The sequence below is a fragment of the Oryctolagus cuniculus genome, chromosome 9 (assembly GCF_964237555.1).
Source record: "Oryctolagus cuniculus chromosome 9, mOryCun1.1, whole genome shotgun sequence".
Classification (NCBI taxonomy): domain Eukaryota; kingdom Metazoa; phylum Chordata; class Mammalia; order Lagomorpha; family Leporidae; genus Oryctolagus; species Oryctolagus cuniculus.
Window position 1 is genome coordinate 63,008,996 of NC_091440.1, and position 15,765 is coordinate 63,024,760.

General features: G+C 39.3%; 1 protein-coding gene across 1 annotated transcript in view; it reads right to left on the bottom strand.

The window, feature by feature from the left end:
- Window positions 1-15,765, bottom strand: part of CCDC122 (coiled-coil domain containing 122) — an 88,631-nt gene that overhangs the window by 22,822 nt on the left and 50,044 nt on the right. Inside the window, exon 5 of the mRNA XM_070048768.1 lies at window positions 3,993-4,074. Coding sequence (XP_069904869.1) covers window positions 3,993-4,074 — 82 coding nt within the window. The remainder of the gene's footprint in view (window positions 1-3,992; window positions 4,075-15,765) is intronic.

Consider the following 15,765-nt stretch of genomic DNA (forward strand, 5'->3'; position numbering starts at 1 on the left):
AACCCTGAAGGCAGTTGAGCAGCCTTTCCTGAGTAGTGTGGGCCACTGAAGCCCTCAGAAAGCAATCAGAAAATACTCCCTATACCTATACCTATTCCTCAAGAAGCAGATGCACAGCCTGTTCTCAGCTCACTCTGTGGAGGCCCTAAAAAGCATACTGCCCACCCACTCGGTCTCAGGAGTCAGATGGCCAGACCTCCCAAGCAGGGTGGAATCTGTCAAAGTCACTTGTGCAGTCCTTGGACTCTGACACATGCCTCTCGGATTTATTGGTGTGACTCAGGCCCATGTGGCCCTCAGACACAGATAGGCACCCCACTCTGCTGCCAGGTATGCTGTTCCACACCCATCTGGGACTGATAAGATGATCCTGCCCTCACATGACTCATGGAATGGACAGGCACTCCATATCAACCTCAGGATGCAGTACACCCAGAACTGCCAGCAAACCTTATCTGCCTAAGGAAACAGCATCCCATTCGACTGTGCAATCCCACAATTCCTATGCCACTGAAACACCAGCAGACATTACCATTGTTGATTGTAGCTGAAGAATCCGCACAAACACTACACTAACGGGCCCATCTGGAACCAAAGCCAACACAAGATATCCAACCAACACCCTAGGACACATTGCCAGTAAAAGATCTTTTACTATCAAATCCACCCTATAAGTTGAATAAATCATTAGATCACAAATACCAACATATGGGTGCAAGAAGCATGAAAAACAAGGTAACCACGTCAGGCAATCCATTCAAAAGAATGACTTTAAGGAAACATAATGAGATACAAGAGAATACAGACAGAACAGTTTAACAAAATTAGGAAGATAAATCATGAGATAAATGAAATATTCAGCCACTAGGGAGTGAACATAAAGGAGAACCATTCCTATGTCTTAGAGCTAAAGACTAGTATGACGTAAATACTGTTGGTGAGAGCCTCAACGTCAGAATTGAGCGGTCAGAAGAATTTATGAGCTTAAAGGCAGATCTTAAGAAAAAACACTGTCAGATTTAAAAAGAAGAAGAATAAATGAAAAATAACAAAGAAAGCCATTGAGCCTTAATAGAACACAATTAAGTGAGCAAAAATTCACATTATTGGATGTTCCAGAAGAAGAGGAGAAGGGAAAAGTCACAGGACACCTATTCAAAGAATAATTCTTGAAAAAGTTTTAAAACCTTATGAAAGATTCAGATTCAGACAGTTCAAAGGACCCCTAAAAGATTCAACCAAAAAGGATCCTTTATGAGACATGTTATAGTCAAACTGTCAAAACTGCTGGATGAAGAGAGAATTCTAAAAACAGAGAGGGAAGTGCCAAGGTACTTACAAGGGAATCCTAGACAATTCTCAACAGAAACTTTGCAGGCAGGAGAGGAAGGCTGATCTATTCAGTCCTGAAAGACTGACAACTAAGAACACTACACCTAGCAAAGCTGTCCTTCAGAAATGAAAGAGAACTAAGGACTTTATATGACAAGCAAACACTTATAAGTTTCATCATCATTAGACTGACTCTTACTGAAACAAAAAGATGATAACTATCATCATGAAAACATGAGAAAGTATAAAACTTAACCATAGAACAGATACAGAAAAAAGAAATAAAAAAAGTCACACCATGTCAACACAGAAAAGCACCATGCCACAAAAATGAACATCAGAGAAAGGAACAATGGATATATAAGATAATCAGAAAAATATTAATGACAGGAATATGTATTCATTTATCAAGAATACCTTGAGTGTAAATGAACTAATTTTCCCTATTGAAAGATACAGACTGGCTGAATGAATAAGAAAACAAACCTGACAAAATGCTGCTTACAAAAACTCACTTTGGGGGCCGTGCCGTGGTGCCGTAGGTTAAAACCCTGGCCTGAGGCACTGGCATCCTATATGGGCGCCGGTTTTGGTCCTGGCTGCTTCTCTTCCAATCCAGCTCTGTGCTGTGGCCTGGGAAAGCAGCAGAAGATGGCCCAGGTCCTTGGGCCCCTGCACCCACATGGGAGACCAGGAAGAAGCTCCTGGCTCCTGGCTTTGGATCAGCGCAGCGCTGGCCGTAGCGGCCGTTTGGGGAGTAAACCAACAGAAGGAAGACCTTTCTCTCTGTCTCTCCCTCTCACTGTAACTCTACCTCTCAAATAAATAAATAAAATCTTCAAAAAAAGAAAACTTACTTCGCCAGTTAAGACACACATAGACTGAAAGTAAAGGGATGGATAAAGACATACCATGCAAATGGAAACCAAAAGCAAGCAGGAACAGCTATGCTTGTACTAGCATTAGGAAATAATAGATTTTAATTTAAAAACTGTAAAACAATAAAAAAGAATTTTATTATTTTTAATGCTAACTAATGGTATACCCTTATTATACTGAATACATGGAATGAAGTTAATGCTATATCTCTATTGATGTACTAATACATGGAATAAAGGTTGTACCTTTTGGCTTCCTTTTTTATGTAAAGCAAACAAATCATATCAAAATTATACCAAATGAGACAGTGATTAGATTTCGAAGGTGCTGAGTGGAATTGCTCTGGGGTGAGGGAGAAACAGGAGTAAATAGTCATCTCTTGAAAACAGTGTTCAGTGTGTGAATGTTTTTGCAAGGTGACTTAGCATAGGATTCCCAGAAGTAGTCTCTGAGATTAAGAATCTTCAGCAAGTGATTTAATATTGAAGCCTTCCCAGGAGAAACTGGTAAGAGTAGCAAGACAAGAATGAGAAAAGTAGCTGTGTAAGACTGAAATACCAGGAAAAGGCCTTTAAAAATTATTTTACTTATTTGGCCGGTGTCGTGGCTCAATAGGCTAATCCTCCGCCTTGTGGCGCCGGCACACCGGGTTCTAGTCCCGGTCGGGGCACCGGATTCTGTCCCGGTTGCCCCTCTTCCAGGCCAGCTCTCTGCTATGGCCAGGGAGTGCAGTGGAGGATGGCCCAAGTGTTTGGGCCCTGCACCCACATGGGAGACCAGGAGAAGCACCTGGCTCCTGCCTTCGGATCACCACAATGCACCAGCTGTGGCAGCCATTGGAGGGTGAACCAACGGCAAAAGGAAGACCTTCTCTCTGTCTCTTTCTTTCACTGTCCACTCTGCTTGTCAAAAAAATTATTTTACTTATTTGAAAGTCAAAGACAGAGAGGGAGAGAGAGAGAGAAAGAGAGCTGGAGGAGACAGAGATCTCCCATCTGCTGCTTCACTCTCCAAATGCCTTCCTTTCCAGGGTGGCAAACCTTCCAAAGACCATCTAGTGCAGGGGCATCTGGAGGCAAAATCATGCTTCAGTTGGGAAAGGGTTACTTGAAAAGAACAAAGGAAAAGTCTGAAAGGATCTGGCAGGGTATTGACCGTGTCTATCAAATACAACAGAGAAAGCTTTTCTTTGTGAAGCATTTTAAAGTAAGGAGAAGATAGATTCTCTTGTATACCAGTTACAAATAAAGAGATTGCTTTCAATGTTTAGAATTTCATATTAGACTAGTGGATAATGCTTTGAAGTTATAATAAAAATGGGAATTGTAACCTATGGTTGTACAGAGACTGAAAAGGTTAAAATCTGAATGAAGTGACACTTTTGATGGAAGAGATGAAAGAAACATGAAGGAATTAAACTAATCATCAGTAAATTGTGCATAGGCAAATTGCATTGACAGATTAATTGAGACTGGAAGACTTTGAAGATGAATAATCTAAATTAGTGAAAGGTAAAAAAGTATTTCTGAGACTTTTTTATACAAATCTTTATGAATCACAAATTAAAATTAAAGTAGTATCAACATTATTCAATAGCCCAACAAAGTCAACGTTACATCTAAGGAATGACAGACACTTTGAGACTTATTATATAAAGTCTCTGGAAAGGATGGCTGAACTGGAATAATAAGAAATTTTCAACCAAGTACATGTGCTGACATCTGGCTGGATGACTGTGCATGAGTTAGTTTGGCTAGGTCACTGGGGATGAAACAACTCACACAAACTGTAGACTCTGTTTTCTTCCAAAGAAGCACAGTGAATTTTGAGAAAGACAGTCTTGAAATCACCCAGAGGAAGCTTCTGCAATACAAGCACAGGGATTACGTGTGTTTATTCTATGTAAGATAATGTAATGAATAATAGACAATAAAGTAGGTGTCTTGACTTATTTTAAACAAAACCCATTTGAAGATTTATCTTAGACTACCAGTGTATTATCACTGCTGCTAAATTATCTTGTGCTATGAGATTGAGCAGTGTTAGAAAATTTTGGTAATTTAAAGGCTTTCTTTCAATTTTGACATGATTTTTTATGCCAGAGAGCTTTCTGGGTAAGAAGGCTTTTAAAACTATTTATCACATGAACTCTAGTTTTGCTTTTGAAATAACATCATCGCATTAATTAAGAGGTTGAAGTCTCATTACTTCATGTCTGTCTTCACTGCATTATGTAAACAGCAACCCTGTCATTACCAAATCATATGCTATTTTTATTTTTCTAACGATCTAGAGCTTGCAGCCATTATTTAAATGGAACATTGCAGAAAAGAAAAAGCAATTTGGAGTATCCCATTCTTAGCTATGTATTGTGTAAATCTATTCTGTTATTAGTATCTGTTTCAATTTATTTTTCCTCGTTTTGGTCATAGTTCAGTACATTCAAGAAATAGTGTTATATGGCAGCTAATGTGATATAGAAGACCTATTCCTTACACTGCCAAATTTATCAACAAAGAAAAAATACTTTTCTTAGAAACACATTACAAATCCATATAAAAAGTTATTTTTGACAGGCTTATAACTTTTAGCTTCTGGTCATTAGCTTGAGTAATGAAAAATAAAATATTCATAATATTGAAAATATGAGCAACTAAAATATGAGAAGTTCACAAATTAAAACTCATGTTCTTTTGAATTACTGACTACTTCACCAGTAATCTGAAATCACCATAGTATTAATATAGCCCTTTAATAATTTTATGGATGAACAGTGAATTCCATGTTCAATGTAAAATAATATAAGAACTTAAAGGTTTTAATTGCAATCTCCCATGTGAACTCTAAAAGTTTCCAAATCAATCTTTATAAATAGGATTCCATTTTTCTTAGCCAAAATTTTTTATGATTTTTTTGTTTATTTATTTGAAAGGCAGAGTTTCAGAGAAAGAGAGAAGGAGAGACAGAGAGCTCTTCCATCTGCTAGTTCACTCCCCAGCTGGCTGCTATGGCAAGAGCTGGGCCAGACTAAAGCCAGGAGACAGGAGCTTCATGTGGGTCTCTCAAGTGGGTGACTGTCGCTCCCCCTCTTCACGGAGGAACGGCACTAAACCCTGCCTAGGCTTCATATCCGAGTCACGGCACCATTATGTCGCTCCCCCTCTTCGTGGAGGAACGACACAGGACCCTGCGCTGTTTTTTTGTCTGCTCGGCCCTTCCCGGGTTTGCTGCTGGTTCTTCCCAGGTTGGCTGCTGACCCTTCCACCTCCGTGGAAGGGCGGTTCCCCCTGCCACTTTCCCCACTTCCGCGGGGGAGCAGCACACCGCCGGCCGGCTCTCTCGGGGGCTGCACAGGTGTTCCCCTTAGATGTTCCTGGTGCATGCCGTTTCTCTCCTCCTTTATAGTCCTCTTCCACTAATCCCAACTCTGCTACCCACATGCCGAGTATGCTGCTCTCCTCCAATCAGGAGCAGGATCAGCTCCTGCAGGTCATCACTCAAGTTGGCGAGAGACAGCTGCGTAGAAGCTGTTTACTCCTCTCCCAGCGCCATATTGTGGGAGAGCAGATGCATAGAATAGGTCTTAATTCGAGTAACTTAGTCTAGTCCGAGTTGCTCCCCACAGGTGACAGGAGCCAAAGTATTCAGACCATCTTCTACTGCCTTCACAGAAGCATCAGCAGGGAGCTGGATTGGAAATAGAGCAGCCAAGACATGAACTGGTCTCATACCACAATGCCAGCCCCCAAAATATTCTTCCAACACTGCTCCACATGTGGTATTCCCTATAAATTGAGTGGCATTCATTTTTTAGGATGTGTTTGTTTATCTGAAAGTTTGAGAGAGAGAGAGAGAATCTCTTCTATCTGCTGGTTCACTCCCCAAAAGACCACAACGCCCAGGGCTAGGCCAGGCTGAAGCCAGGAGCCAGGAAATTCTTCTGAGTCTCCCACACAGCAGCACAGTTACCTGGTCCATTTTCCTCTGCTTTCCTAGGTACATAAGCAGGGAGCTGGATCAGAAATGGAACAGCTGGTATTTGAACCAGTACCCATTTGAGATGCCAACATTACAGCCCATGGCTTAACCTGCTGCTGCACCACAGCACCAACACCTATTTACTATTCATTTCTAACCATAAAATTTCTTTGATTAAATCAATATTATGCTTTATAACTTATCAAAATAAAGATTAATACAGAAATAATTGTTTACAGTGAAATTGAGGTTTACCTTGGGAATCATTTTCTTGTAGTGCCATGTAGCTAAACTAGGACTTTGAATTTTAACTTTGCCCATCATGACCTATGTGATGAAATCTTAGGCAAGTTACTTAACTTGCAGACACCTCAGTTTCCCCATCTGTAAATCAAGTATAATATATACTTTACACCATTATTTTGAGAATTCAATGAAATAATATATGCATTGCTAAATGGGACACAATATAATTATCCAGAACATTCCTATTGCTTAGTATTGTTTCATATTTGCAGTATTTGAAAAATAGTATGATTAATAAATTGAGTAATAGTATGTATGACAGTAACAATAAATAGTATGATTAATAAATTGAGAAACAGATATGGTATGACATATAACATGTAGATCATTTATATTGACCATGAAGGTGCCCATGATGCCTAATTTGATTAGCTGATTAGCTTTACTGTGTACAATCTGATTTTCCATATTTATTAAGATATGGCTTACAAGTAGGTATCAATTTCTTTATATTGGTCAACTATAACTTGCCCATAAGTTACACATTTAGTAAGTAATATTTTGAGATCTTAACTGTGGGTTTTATCCTCCTAGTTTTCCCTGGCACTAGTTATCTTTTCTTAATTATTTACATTTCCTCATCACTCCTGCATCTAGCAAGACAGGATCAGGAAAGATACTGCTGAAAATTTAGAAGTCATGAATCAGCTCTGAGCTTCATATTAGGCATTTTAAAAGTCTATAGTAGAAAGAATATTCTTGAAATAACAGCTTTTCTTTGCAGAAAATTGGGTGTTGTGAAAGATAAAAACTGCTGTGGGGCCAGTGTTGCATCACAGCAAGTTAAACCACCTCTTAGGAGCCTGTATCCCATATGAGAGTGCTGGGTCAAGTACAAGCTACTCCACTTGGGTTCCCACTTACTGCCAATGCATGCTGGGTGGCAGGAGAGGATGGAGCAAGTGCTTAGACCCCTGCCACCCACATGGAAGACCCAAATGAGTTGCCTTTTAAGTAGATGAAAATAAATAAACATTAATATTTTCTTAGCTGTTGACAGTCATAAGAACATTTAAAGATTTAGTTTATAACAGAATTCATACTGAGGAACAATACATGGATAGACTAAAAGTTTCTAAAGAAAAAAGTTGGTCAGCATATAAAGAGAATTAAATGGTACTAGAAAAGTCCTTGTGATTGGGGTGGAGCCAAGATGGCGGAATAGTGAGGGCGCACACTGATAGTCCAGGAAAAGATAGTTTAATAAAAGTGGAGTTACTGTAGCCACAGGAAAAGGCTCAGGAAAAAATTGCAGAGGAAACTCTTCCGGATCTAGTGGATATGACACAGAGGACCTACAGGGAGAGCAAGGTCGCCCATTGCGTGGAAGCCGAGCCGCGCCGCCGCAGAAGCGAGCCGCAGAAACTGCACCATGGCAGAAGCTGAGCCGCAGAAGCCATGCCGCAGAGTCTGCGCGCCAGCGCTGGAAGGGGAGGTGAGATAAAAACCTCGGTAACCTAAGACATTGGCAGGGAAAGGCAGAAAGAGCCTAGAGGGAATGAAAGCCCCACTGGGGAAAGTTCACCAGGCAGACTGGAGGAGAGAAAAAACGAACAAATAAGGGGAACTGGCAGGGACATTAGCCTCTCTCTCCACTCACCTTACAAAGCAGAGCAAGACAAAGAGCAGGCGCCATTTTACATACGTAAAGAGGCACTGGCCATTAGCCAAGCAGAAAAACCTGACTCTGGTGGGGAGAAATAACAGGAGGTTAAGACTTAGTTAGTGAAAGTGAGGAGCTAACGAACTGAGACTGTGAAAATCTGAGGGGAGGGCGAGAGAACTCACCGAGTACACAAACTCGGTAACTTGGGCAAACTGGTGAGAGACTGCTGAGAAATTTGAGACCACACTAAGGGATGCATAAACTCTTTGTGTGGTCCCAGGGTAACCAGACAAATACCCACAGGGGCCAGATTTCATACATCAGCTACCCTCAATTCCACTCAGCTGGGTGGAATTACTTCCCAACTGAGTCAGAAAAAAAGAAAGAGAGAGAGAGAGAGCAAGCAAGCAGGAGAACAATCTGGGTGAGTCACCTCTGGCACACCCTTAACCCTGAAGAACCAAACAGAGCTCTCTGGCCACCCCCATCACAGCCTCTAAGGATCCATCAAAAGCAGACAGTCCACTTAATCTAGAGTCACAGTATAATGAGAAGAAACCAAAGAATATCTCCAATATGCCAAACAACATACGCAGAAACCGAGGTAACAAGAACAAGAAAGACACTATGACGCCCACAAATGAAATAGACATCCCAATTCAAGATTATGAAGATGATGAGATAGAAGAAATGCAAGAAGCAGATCTCAAAAAATTGATAAGAACATTAAGAAGTATTCAAAAACAAATTCCTGAACTACAGAAATCCTTAATGGACAAGATAGAAAATCTCTCTCGTGAAAATGAATTATTAAGGAGGAATCAAAATGAAATGAAACAACTAGTAGAACATGAAACTGTGATAGTGATGAGAAATCATAATAAAATGAAGAATTCAATTGATCAAATGACAAACACATTAGAGAGCCTTAAAAACAGAATGAGTGAAGCAGAAGAGAGATTATCGGACTTAGAAGACAGAGAACAGGAAAGTATACAGTCAAACCAAAGAAAAGAAGAAGAAATTAGAATCTAAAAAATATTGTGGGGAATCTTCAGGATACTATTAAAAAACCCAACATTCGGGTTCTAGGAGTTCCTAAAGGCATGGAGAGGGAGAAAGGATTAGAAGGCCTTTTTAGTGAGATACTAGCAGAAAATTTCCCAGATTTGGAGAAGGACAGAGACATCCTAGTACAGGAAGCTCATAGAACCCCTAATAAACATGACCAAAAGAGATCCTCACCATGACACGTTGTAATTAAACTCACCGCAGTGAAACATAAAGAAAAGATCCTAAAATGTGCAAGAGAGAAACGTCAGATTACTCTCAGAGGATCTCCAATCAGACTCACAGCTGACTTCTCATCAGAAACTCCACAAACTAGAAGGGAATGGCGAGATATAGCCCAGGTACTAAGAGAGAAAAACTGCCAGCCTAGAATATTATACCCTGCAAAGCTCTCATTTGTGAATGAAGGTGAAATAAAGACCTTTCATAGCAAACAGAAATTGAAAGAATTTGTTGCCACTCGTCCAGCCCTGCAAAAGATGCTTAAAGATGTGTTACACACAGAAACACAGAAACACGGTCATCAATATGAAAGAAGGTAAACGAAGGAAACCTCACAGGAAGTTCAAAACATATATTAGAAAATATCTTTGGCAAATAGCAGGGCAAAGTTACTACTTATCAATAGTCACATTGAACGTTAATGGCCTGAACTGTCCAGTTAAAAGACACCGATTGGCTGACTGGGTTAAGGAACAAAACCCATCTATTTGCTGCTTACAAGAAACACATCTTTCCAGCAAAGATCCATACAGACTGAAAGTGAAAGGCTGGAAAAAGATATACCATGCAATGAAATGAAAAAAGAGTAGGCGTAGCCATCTTAATATCGGACAACATAACCACAAAAACTGTTAGGAGAGAAAAAGAGGGGCACTATATAATGATCAAGGGATCAATTCAACAGGAAGATATAATGATTATCAATGTATATGTACCTAATTACAGGCCACCAGTTTATTTAAAAGATCTGTTAAGCGACTTAAAGGGAGACTTAGACCCCAATACAATAGTACTGGGGGACTTCAATACTCCACTCTCAGAAATAGACAGATCAACAGGACAGAAGATCAAGAAGGATACAGTAGATTTAAACGACACTATAGCCCAAATGGATCTAACAGATATCTACAGAACTTTTCATCCTACACAGAAAGCATTTACATTCTTCTCAGCAGTACATGGAACCTTCTCTAGGATTGACCACGTACTAGGTCATAAAGCAAGTCTCAGCAAATTCAAAAGAATTAGAATCATACCATACAGCTTCTCAGACCATAAAGGAATGAAGTTGGAAATTAGCAACTCAGGAATCCCTAGAGCATATGCAAACACATGGAGATTGAACAACATGCTCCTGAATGAACAATGGGTCATAGAAGAAATCAAAAGAGAAATCAAAAACTTTCTGGAAGTAAATGAGGATAACAGCACAACATACCAAAACTTATGGGATACAGCAAAAGCAGTGTTAAGAGGAAAGTTTATAGCAATAGGTGCCTACATCAAGAAATTGGAAAGGCACCAAATAGATGAGCTTTCAATGCATCTCATGGATCTAGAAAACCTGCAGCAAACCAGACCCAAATCTAGTAGGAGAAGAGAAATAATTAAAATCAGAGAAGAAATCAACAGGATTGAATCCAAAAAAAAATTACAAAAAATCAGCCAAACGAGGAGCTGGTTTTTGAAAAAATAAACAAAATTGACACCCCATTGGCCCAACTAACTAAAAAAAGAAAAGACCCAAATCAATAAAATCAGAGATGAAAAAGGAAACATAACAACAGACACCACAGAAATAAAAAGAATCATCAAAAATTACTACAAGGACCTGTATGCCAGCAAACAGGGAAACCTATCAGAAATGGATAGATTCCTGGACTCATGCAACCTACCTAAATTGAACCAGGAAGACATAGAAAACCTAAACAGATCCATAACTGAGACAGAAATTGAAACAGTAATAAAGGCCCTCCCAACAAAGAAAAGCCCAGGTCCAGATGGATTCACTGCTGAATTCTACCAGACATTTAAAGAAGAACTAACTCCAATTCTTCTCAAACTATTCAGAACAATAAAAAAGAGGGAATCCTCCCAAATTCTTTCTATGAAGCCAGCATCAACTTAATTCCTAAGCCGGAAAAAGATGCAGCATTGAAAGAGAATTACAGACCAATATCCCTGAAGAACATAGATGCAAAAATCCTCAATAAAATTCTCGCCAATAGAATGCAACAACACATCAGAAAGATCATTCACCCGGACCAAGTAGGATTTACCCCTGGTATGCAGGGATGGTTCAATGTGTGTAAAACAATCAATGTGATACACCACATTAACAGACTGCAGAAGAAAAACCATATGATTATCTCATTAGATGCCGAGAAGGCATTTGATAAAATACAACACCCTTTCATGATGAAAACTCTAAGCAAACTGGGTATGGAAGGAACATTCCTCAATACAATCAAAGCAATATATGAAAAACCCACGGCCAACATCCTATTGATTGGGGAAAAATTGGAAGCATTTCCACTGAGATCTGGTACCAGACAGGGATGCCCACTCTCACCACTGCTATTCAATATAGTTCTGGAAGTTCTAGCCAGAGCTATTAGGCAAGAAAAAGAAATTAAATGGATACAAATTGGGAAGGAAGAACTCAAACTATCCCTCTTTGCAGATGATATGATTCTTTATATAGGGGACCCAAAGAACTCTAGTAAGAGACTATTGGAACTCATAGAAGAGTTCGGCAAAGTAGCAGGATATAAAATCAATGCACAAAAATCAACAGCCTTTGTATACACAGGCAATGCCATGGCTGAGGAAGAACTGCTAAGATCAATCCCATTCACAATAGCTACAAAAACAATCAAATACCTTGGAATAAACTTAACCAAGGATGTTAAAGATCTCTACAATGAAAATTACAAAACCTTAAAGAAAGAAATAGAAGAGGATACCAAAAAATGGGAAAATCTTCCATGCTCATGGATTGGAAGAATCAACATCATCAAAATGTCCATTCTCCCAAAAGCAATTTATACATTCACAGCAATACCAATCAAGATACCAAAGACCTTCTTCTCAGATCTAGAAAAAATGATGCTGAAATTCATATGGAGACACAAGAGACCTCGAATAGCTAAAGCAATCTTGTACAACAAAAACAAAGCTGGAGGCATCACAGTACCAGATTTAAGGACATACTACAGGGCAGTTGTTATCAAAACAGCATGGTACTGGTACAGAAACAGATGGATAGACCAATGGAACAGAATAGAAACACCAGAAATCAATCCAAACATCTACAGCCAACTTATATTTGATCACGGATCCAAAACCAATCCCTGGAGTAAGGACAGTCTATTCAATAAATGGTGCTGGGAAAATTTGATTTCCATGTGCAGAATCATGAAGCAAGACCCCTACCTTTCACCTTACACAAAAATTAACTCAACATGGGTTAAAGACTTAAATCTACGACCCGACACCATCAAATTATTAGAGAGCATTGGAAAAACCCTGCAAGATATAGGTACTGGCAAAGACTTCTTGGAAAAGACCCCAGAAGCACAGGCAGTCAAAGCCAAAATTAACTATTGGGATTGCATCAAATTGAGAAGTTTCTGTACTGCAAAAGAAACAGTCAGGAGAGTGAAGAGGCAACCGACAGAATGGGAAAAAATATTTGCAAACTATGCAACAGATAAAGGGTTGATAACCAGAATCTACAAAGAAATCAAGAAACTCCACAACATCAAAACAAACAACCCACTTAAGAGATGGGCCAAGAACCTCAATAGACATTTTTCAAAAGAGGAAATCCAAAGGGCCAACAGACACATGAAAAAATGTTCAAGATCACTAGCAATCGGGGAAATGCAAATCAAAACCACAATGAGGTTTCACCTCACCCCAGTTAGAATGGCTCACATTCAGAAATCTACCAACAATAGATGCTGGAGAGGATGTGGGGAAAAAGGGACACTAACCCACTGTTGGTGGGAATGCAAACTGGTTAAGCCACTATGGAAGTCAGTCTGGAGATTCCTCAGAAACCTGAAGATAACCCTACCATTCAACCCAGCCATCCCACTCCTTGGAATTTACCCAAAGGAAATTATACTGGGAAACAAAAAAGCTGTCTGCACATTAATGTTTATTGCAGCTCAATTCACAATAGCTAAGACTTGGAACCAACCCAAATGCCCATCAACAGTAGACTGGATAAAGAAATTATGGGACATGTACTCTATAGAATACTATACAGCAGTCAAAAACAATGAAACCCGGTCATTTGCAACAAGATGGAGGAGTCTGGAAAACATCATGCTGAGTGAACTAAGCCAGTCCCAAAGGGACAAATATCATATGGTCTCCCTGATCGGGGACAACTGAGCACCAAAGGGGAAACCTGTTTAAGTGAAATGGACACTATGAGAAACAGTGACTTGATCAGCTCTTGTCCTGACTGTTGATGTACAATGTAATACTTTATCCATGTTAGAATTTTTTTTGTTCTAGTACTATTGGTTGAACTCTGTAATTAACACACAATTATTCTTAGGTGTTTAAATTTTAACTGAAAAGTGATCCCTGTTAGGAATTTGGAAAACATTATGCTGAGTGAAATAAGCCAGTCCCAAAGGGACAAATATCATATGTTCTCCCTGATCAGTGACAACTAAGCAAGCACCAAAAAGGAAACCTGTTAAAGTGAAATGAACACTATGAGAAAAGGTGACTTGATCAGCCCTTGCCCTGACTGTTGATGAACAACTTAATACGTTATCCCTCTTAGTATTTTTTTTTTGGTTTGTTCTACTTAATACTTTTGGTTGAATACTGTAATCAATACACAGTTATTCTTAAGTGTTAAAACTTAACTGAAAAGTGATTGCTGGTAAATATAAGAGTGGGAATAAGAGAGGGAAGAGATGTGCAATTTGGGACATGCTCAAGCTGACTTGCCCCAAACGGTAGAGTTAGAAACATACCAGGGGATTCCAATTCAATCCCATCAAGGTGGCATGTACCAATGCCATCTCACTAGTCCAAGTGATCAATTTCAGTTCACAATTGATCATAATGATAGGACTAAGAACCAAAGGGATCACATAAACAAGACTAGTGTCTGCAAATATTAACTGATAGAGTAAAAAAGGGAGAGAACAATCCAACATGGGAAGCGAGATACACAGCAGACTCATAGAATGGCAGATGTCCTAAACAGCACTCAGGCCTCAGAATCAGCCCTTAAGGCATGTGTATCCTTCTGAAAAGCCCATGAGAGTATTTCAGGCATGGAAAGCCAAGACACTCTGGCAAAAAAAAAAAAATTAAAAAAAAAAAATAAAAACCTAAATGAAAGATGTCCGCGAGTGAGATCCCTGTGGAAAGAACAGGTCATCAAAGAAGGAGGTACCTTTCTCTGAAGGGAGGAGAGAACTTCCATTCTTACTACGACCTTGCCTAAATAGGATCAGAGTCAGAGAACTCTAAAGGCTTCAATAGCCTTGGCAACTCATGACAAGAGCCTAGGGTGATTACTGATGCCATAAACAATAGTGCCAATTTGTTAAGTCAACAACAGGAGTCACTGTGCACTTACTCCTCATGTAGGATCTCTATCCTTAATGTGTTGCACAGTGTGATTTAATGCTATAACTAGTACTGAAACAGTATTTTTCACTTTGTGTTTCTATGTGGGTGCAAACTGTTGTAATCTTTACTTAATATATGCTAAACTGATCTTCTGTATATAAAGAATTGAAAATGAATCTTGATGTCAATGGAAGGGGAGAGGGAGCGGGAAAGGGAGGGTTGCGGGTGGGAGGGAAGTTATGGGGGGGGGGGGAGTCATTGTACTCCATAAGCTGTACTTTGGAAATTTATATTCATGAAATAAAAGTTTAAAAAAAAAGTCCTTGTGATTGGACAAAGAAGCTGACCACAGGGAGTAGGTGAAGCCCAGACTGCAGATGATGCTCAAGACAGAAGACTGGATGACATCTCTGCAGGGTTCACTGAGGCCACCTGGACCAGAGTTGGCCTGTGCTGTGAGAACAATTTAGTCTGCCAGGAACTTAGACCACTTCCCAGGAAAAGAAAACAAGGAATACAGTTCTGAATTGGGTGTTTACTCCAAGAAGACTAATTTTTAAACTAGAAGCATGTATGAGAAAAACTGGTAAGCCAGAAGAGCTCATGGTCTAAGGGAGGTTCATTTATATTAAAAAAAAAAAAACTACAGAATTTCGGTTTTCTAAATTTAGAGTTATAACTGTGCTGAAATATAATATCTACTAAATATCAGGCCTGAGGAACCTCAATTTTTTGTTTTTCTTGATTACTCTGAAAGGCTATATTATCTGACATACTTTTCAAGATTAGATCAAGGGGAAAATTTCTTTCTCAAATAATTTCTCACTCATAATACTTAAAATGTATTAAGAATATTTTAGAAAACTACATTGAAAATTACTCTCTCACATAGGAAACATTATCTTAAGCAGATTAAGTGTATTTTCTTTAATTCTTAATTTGAAAGCAAACTTTCAAAAATATAATTCAAGGCATTAGTT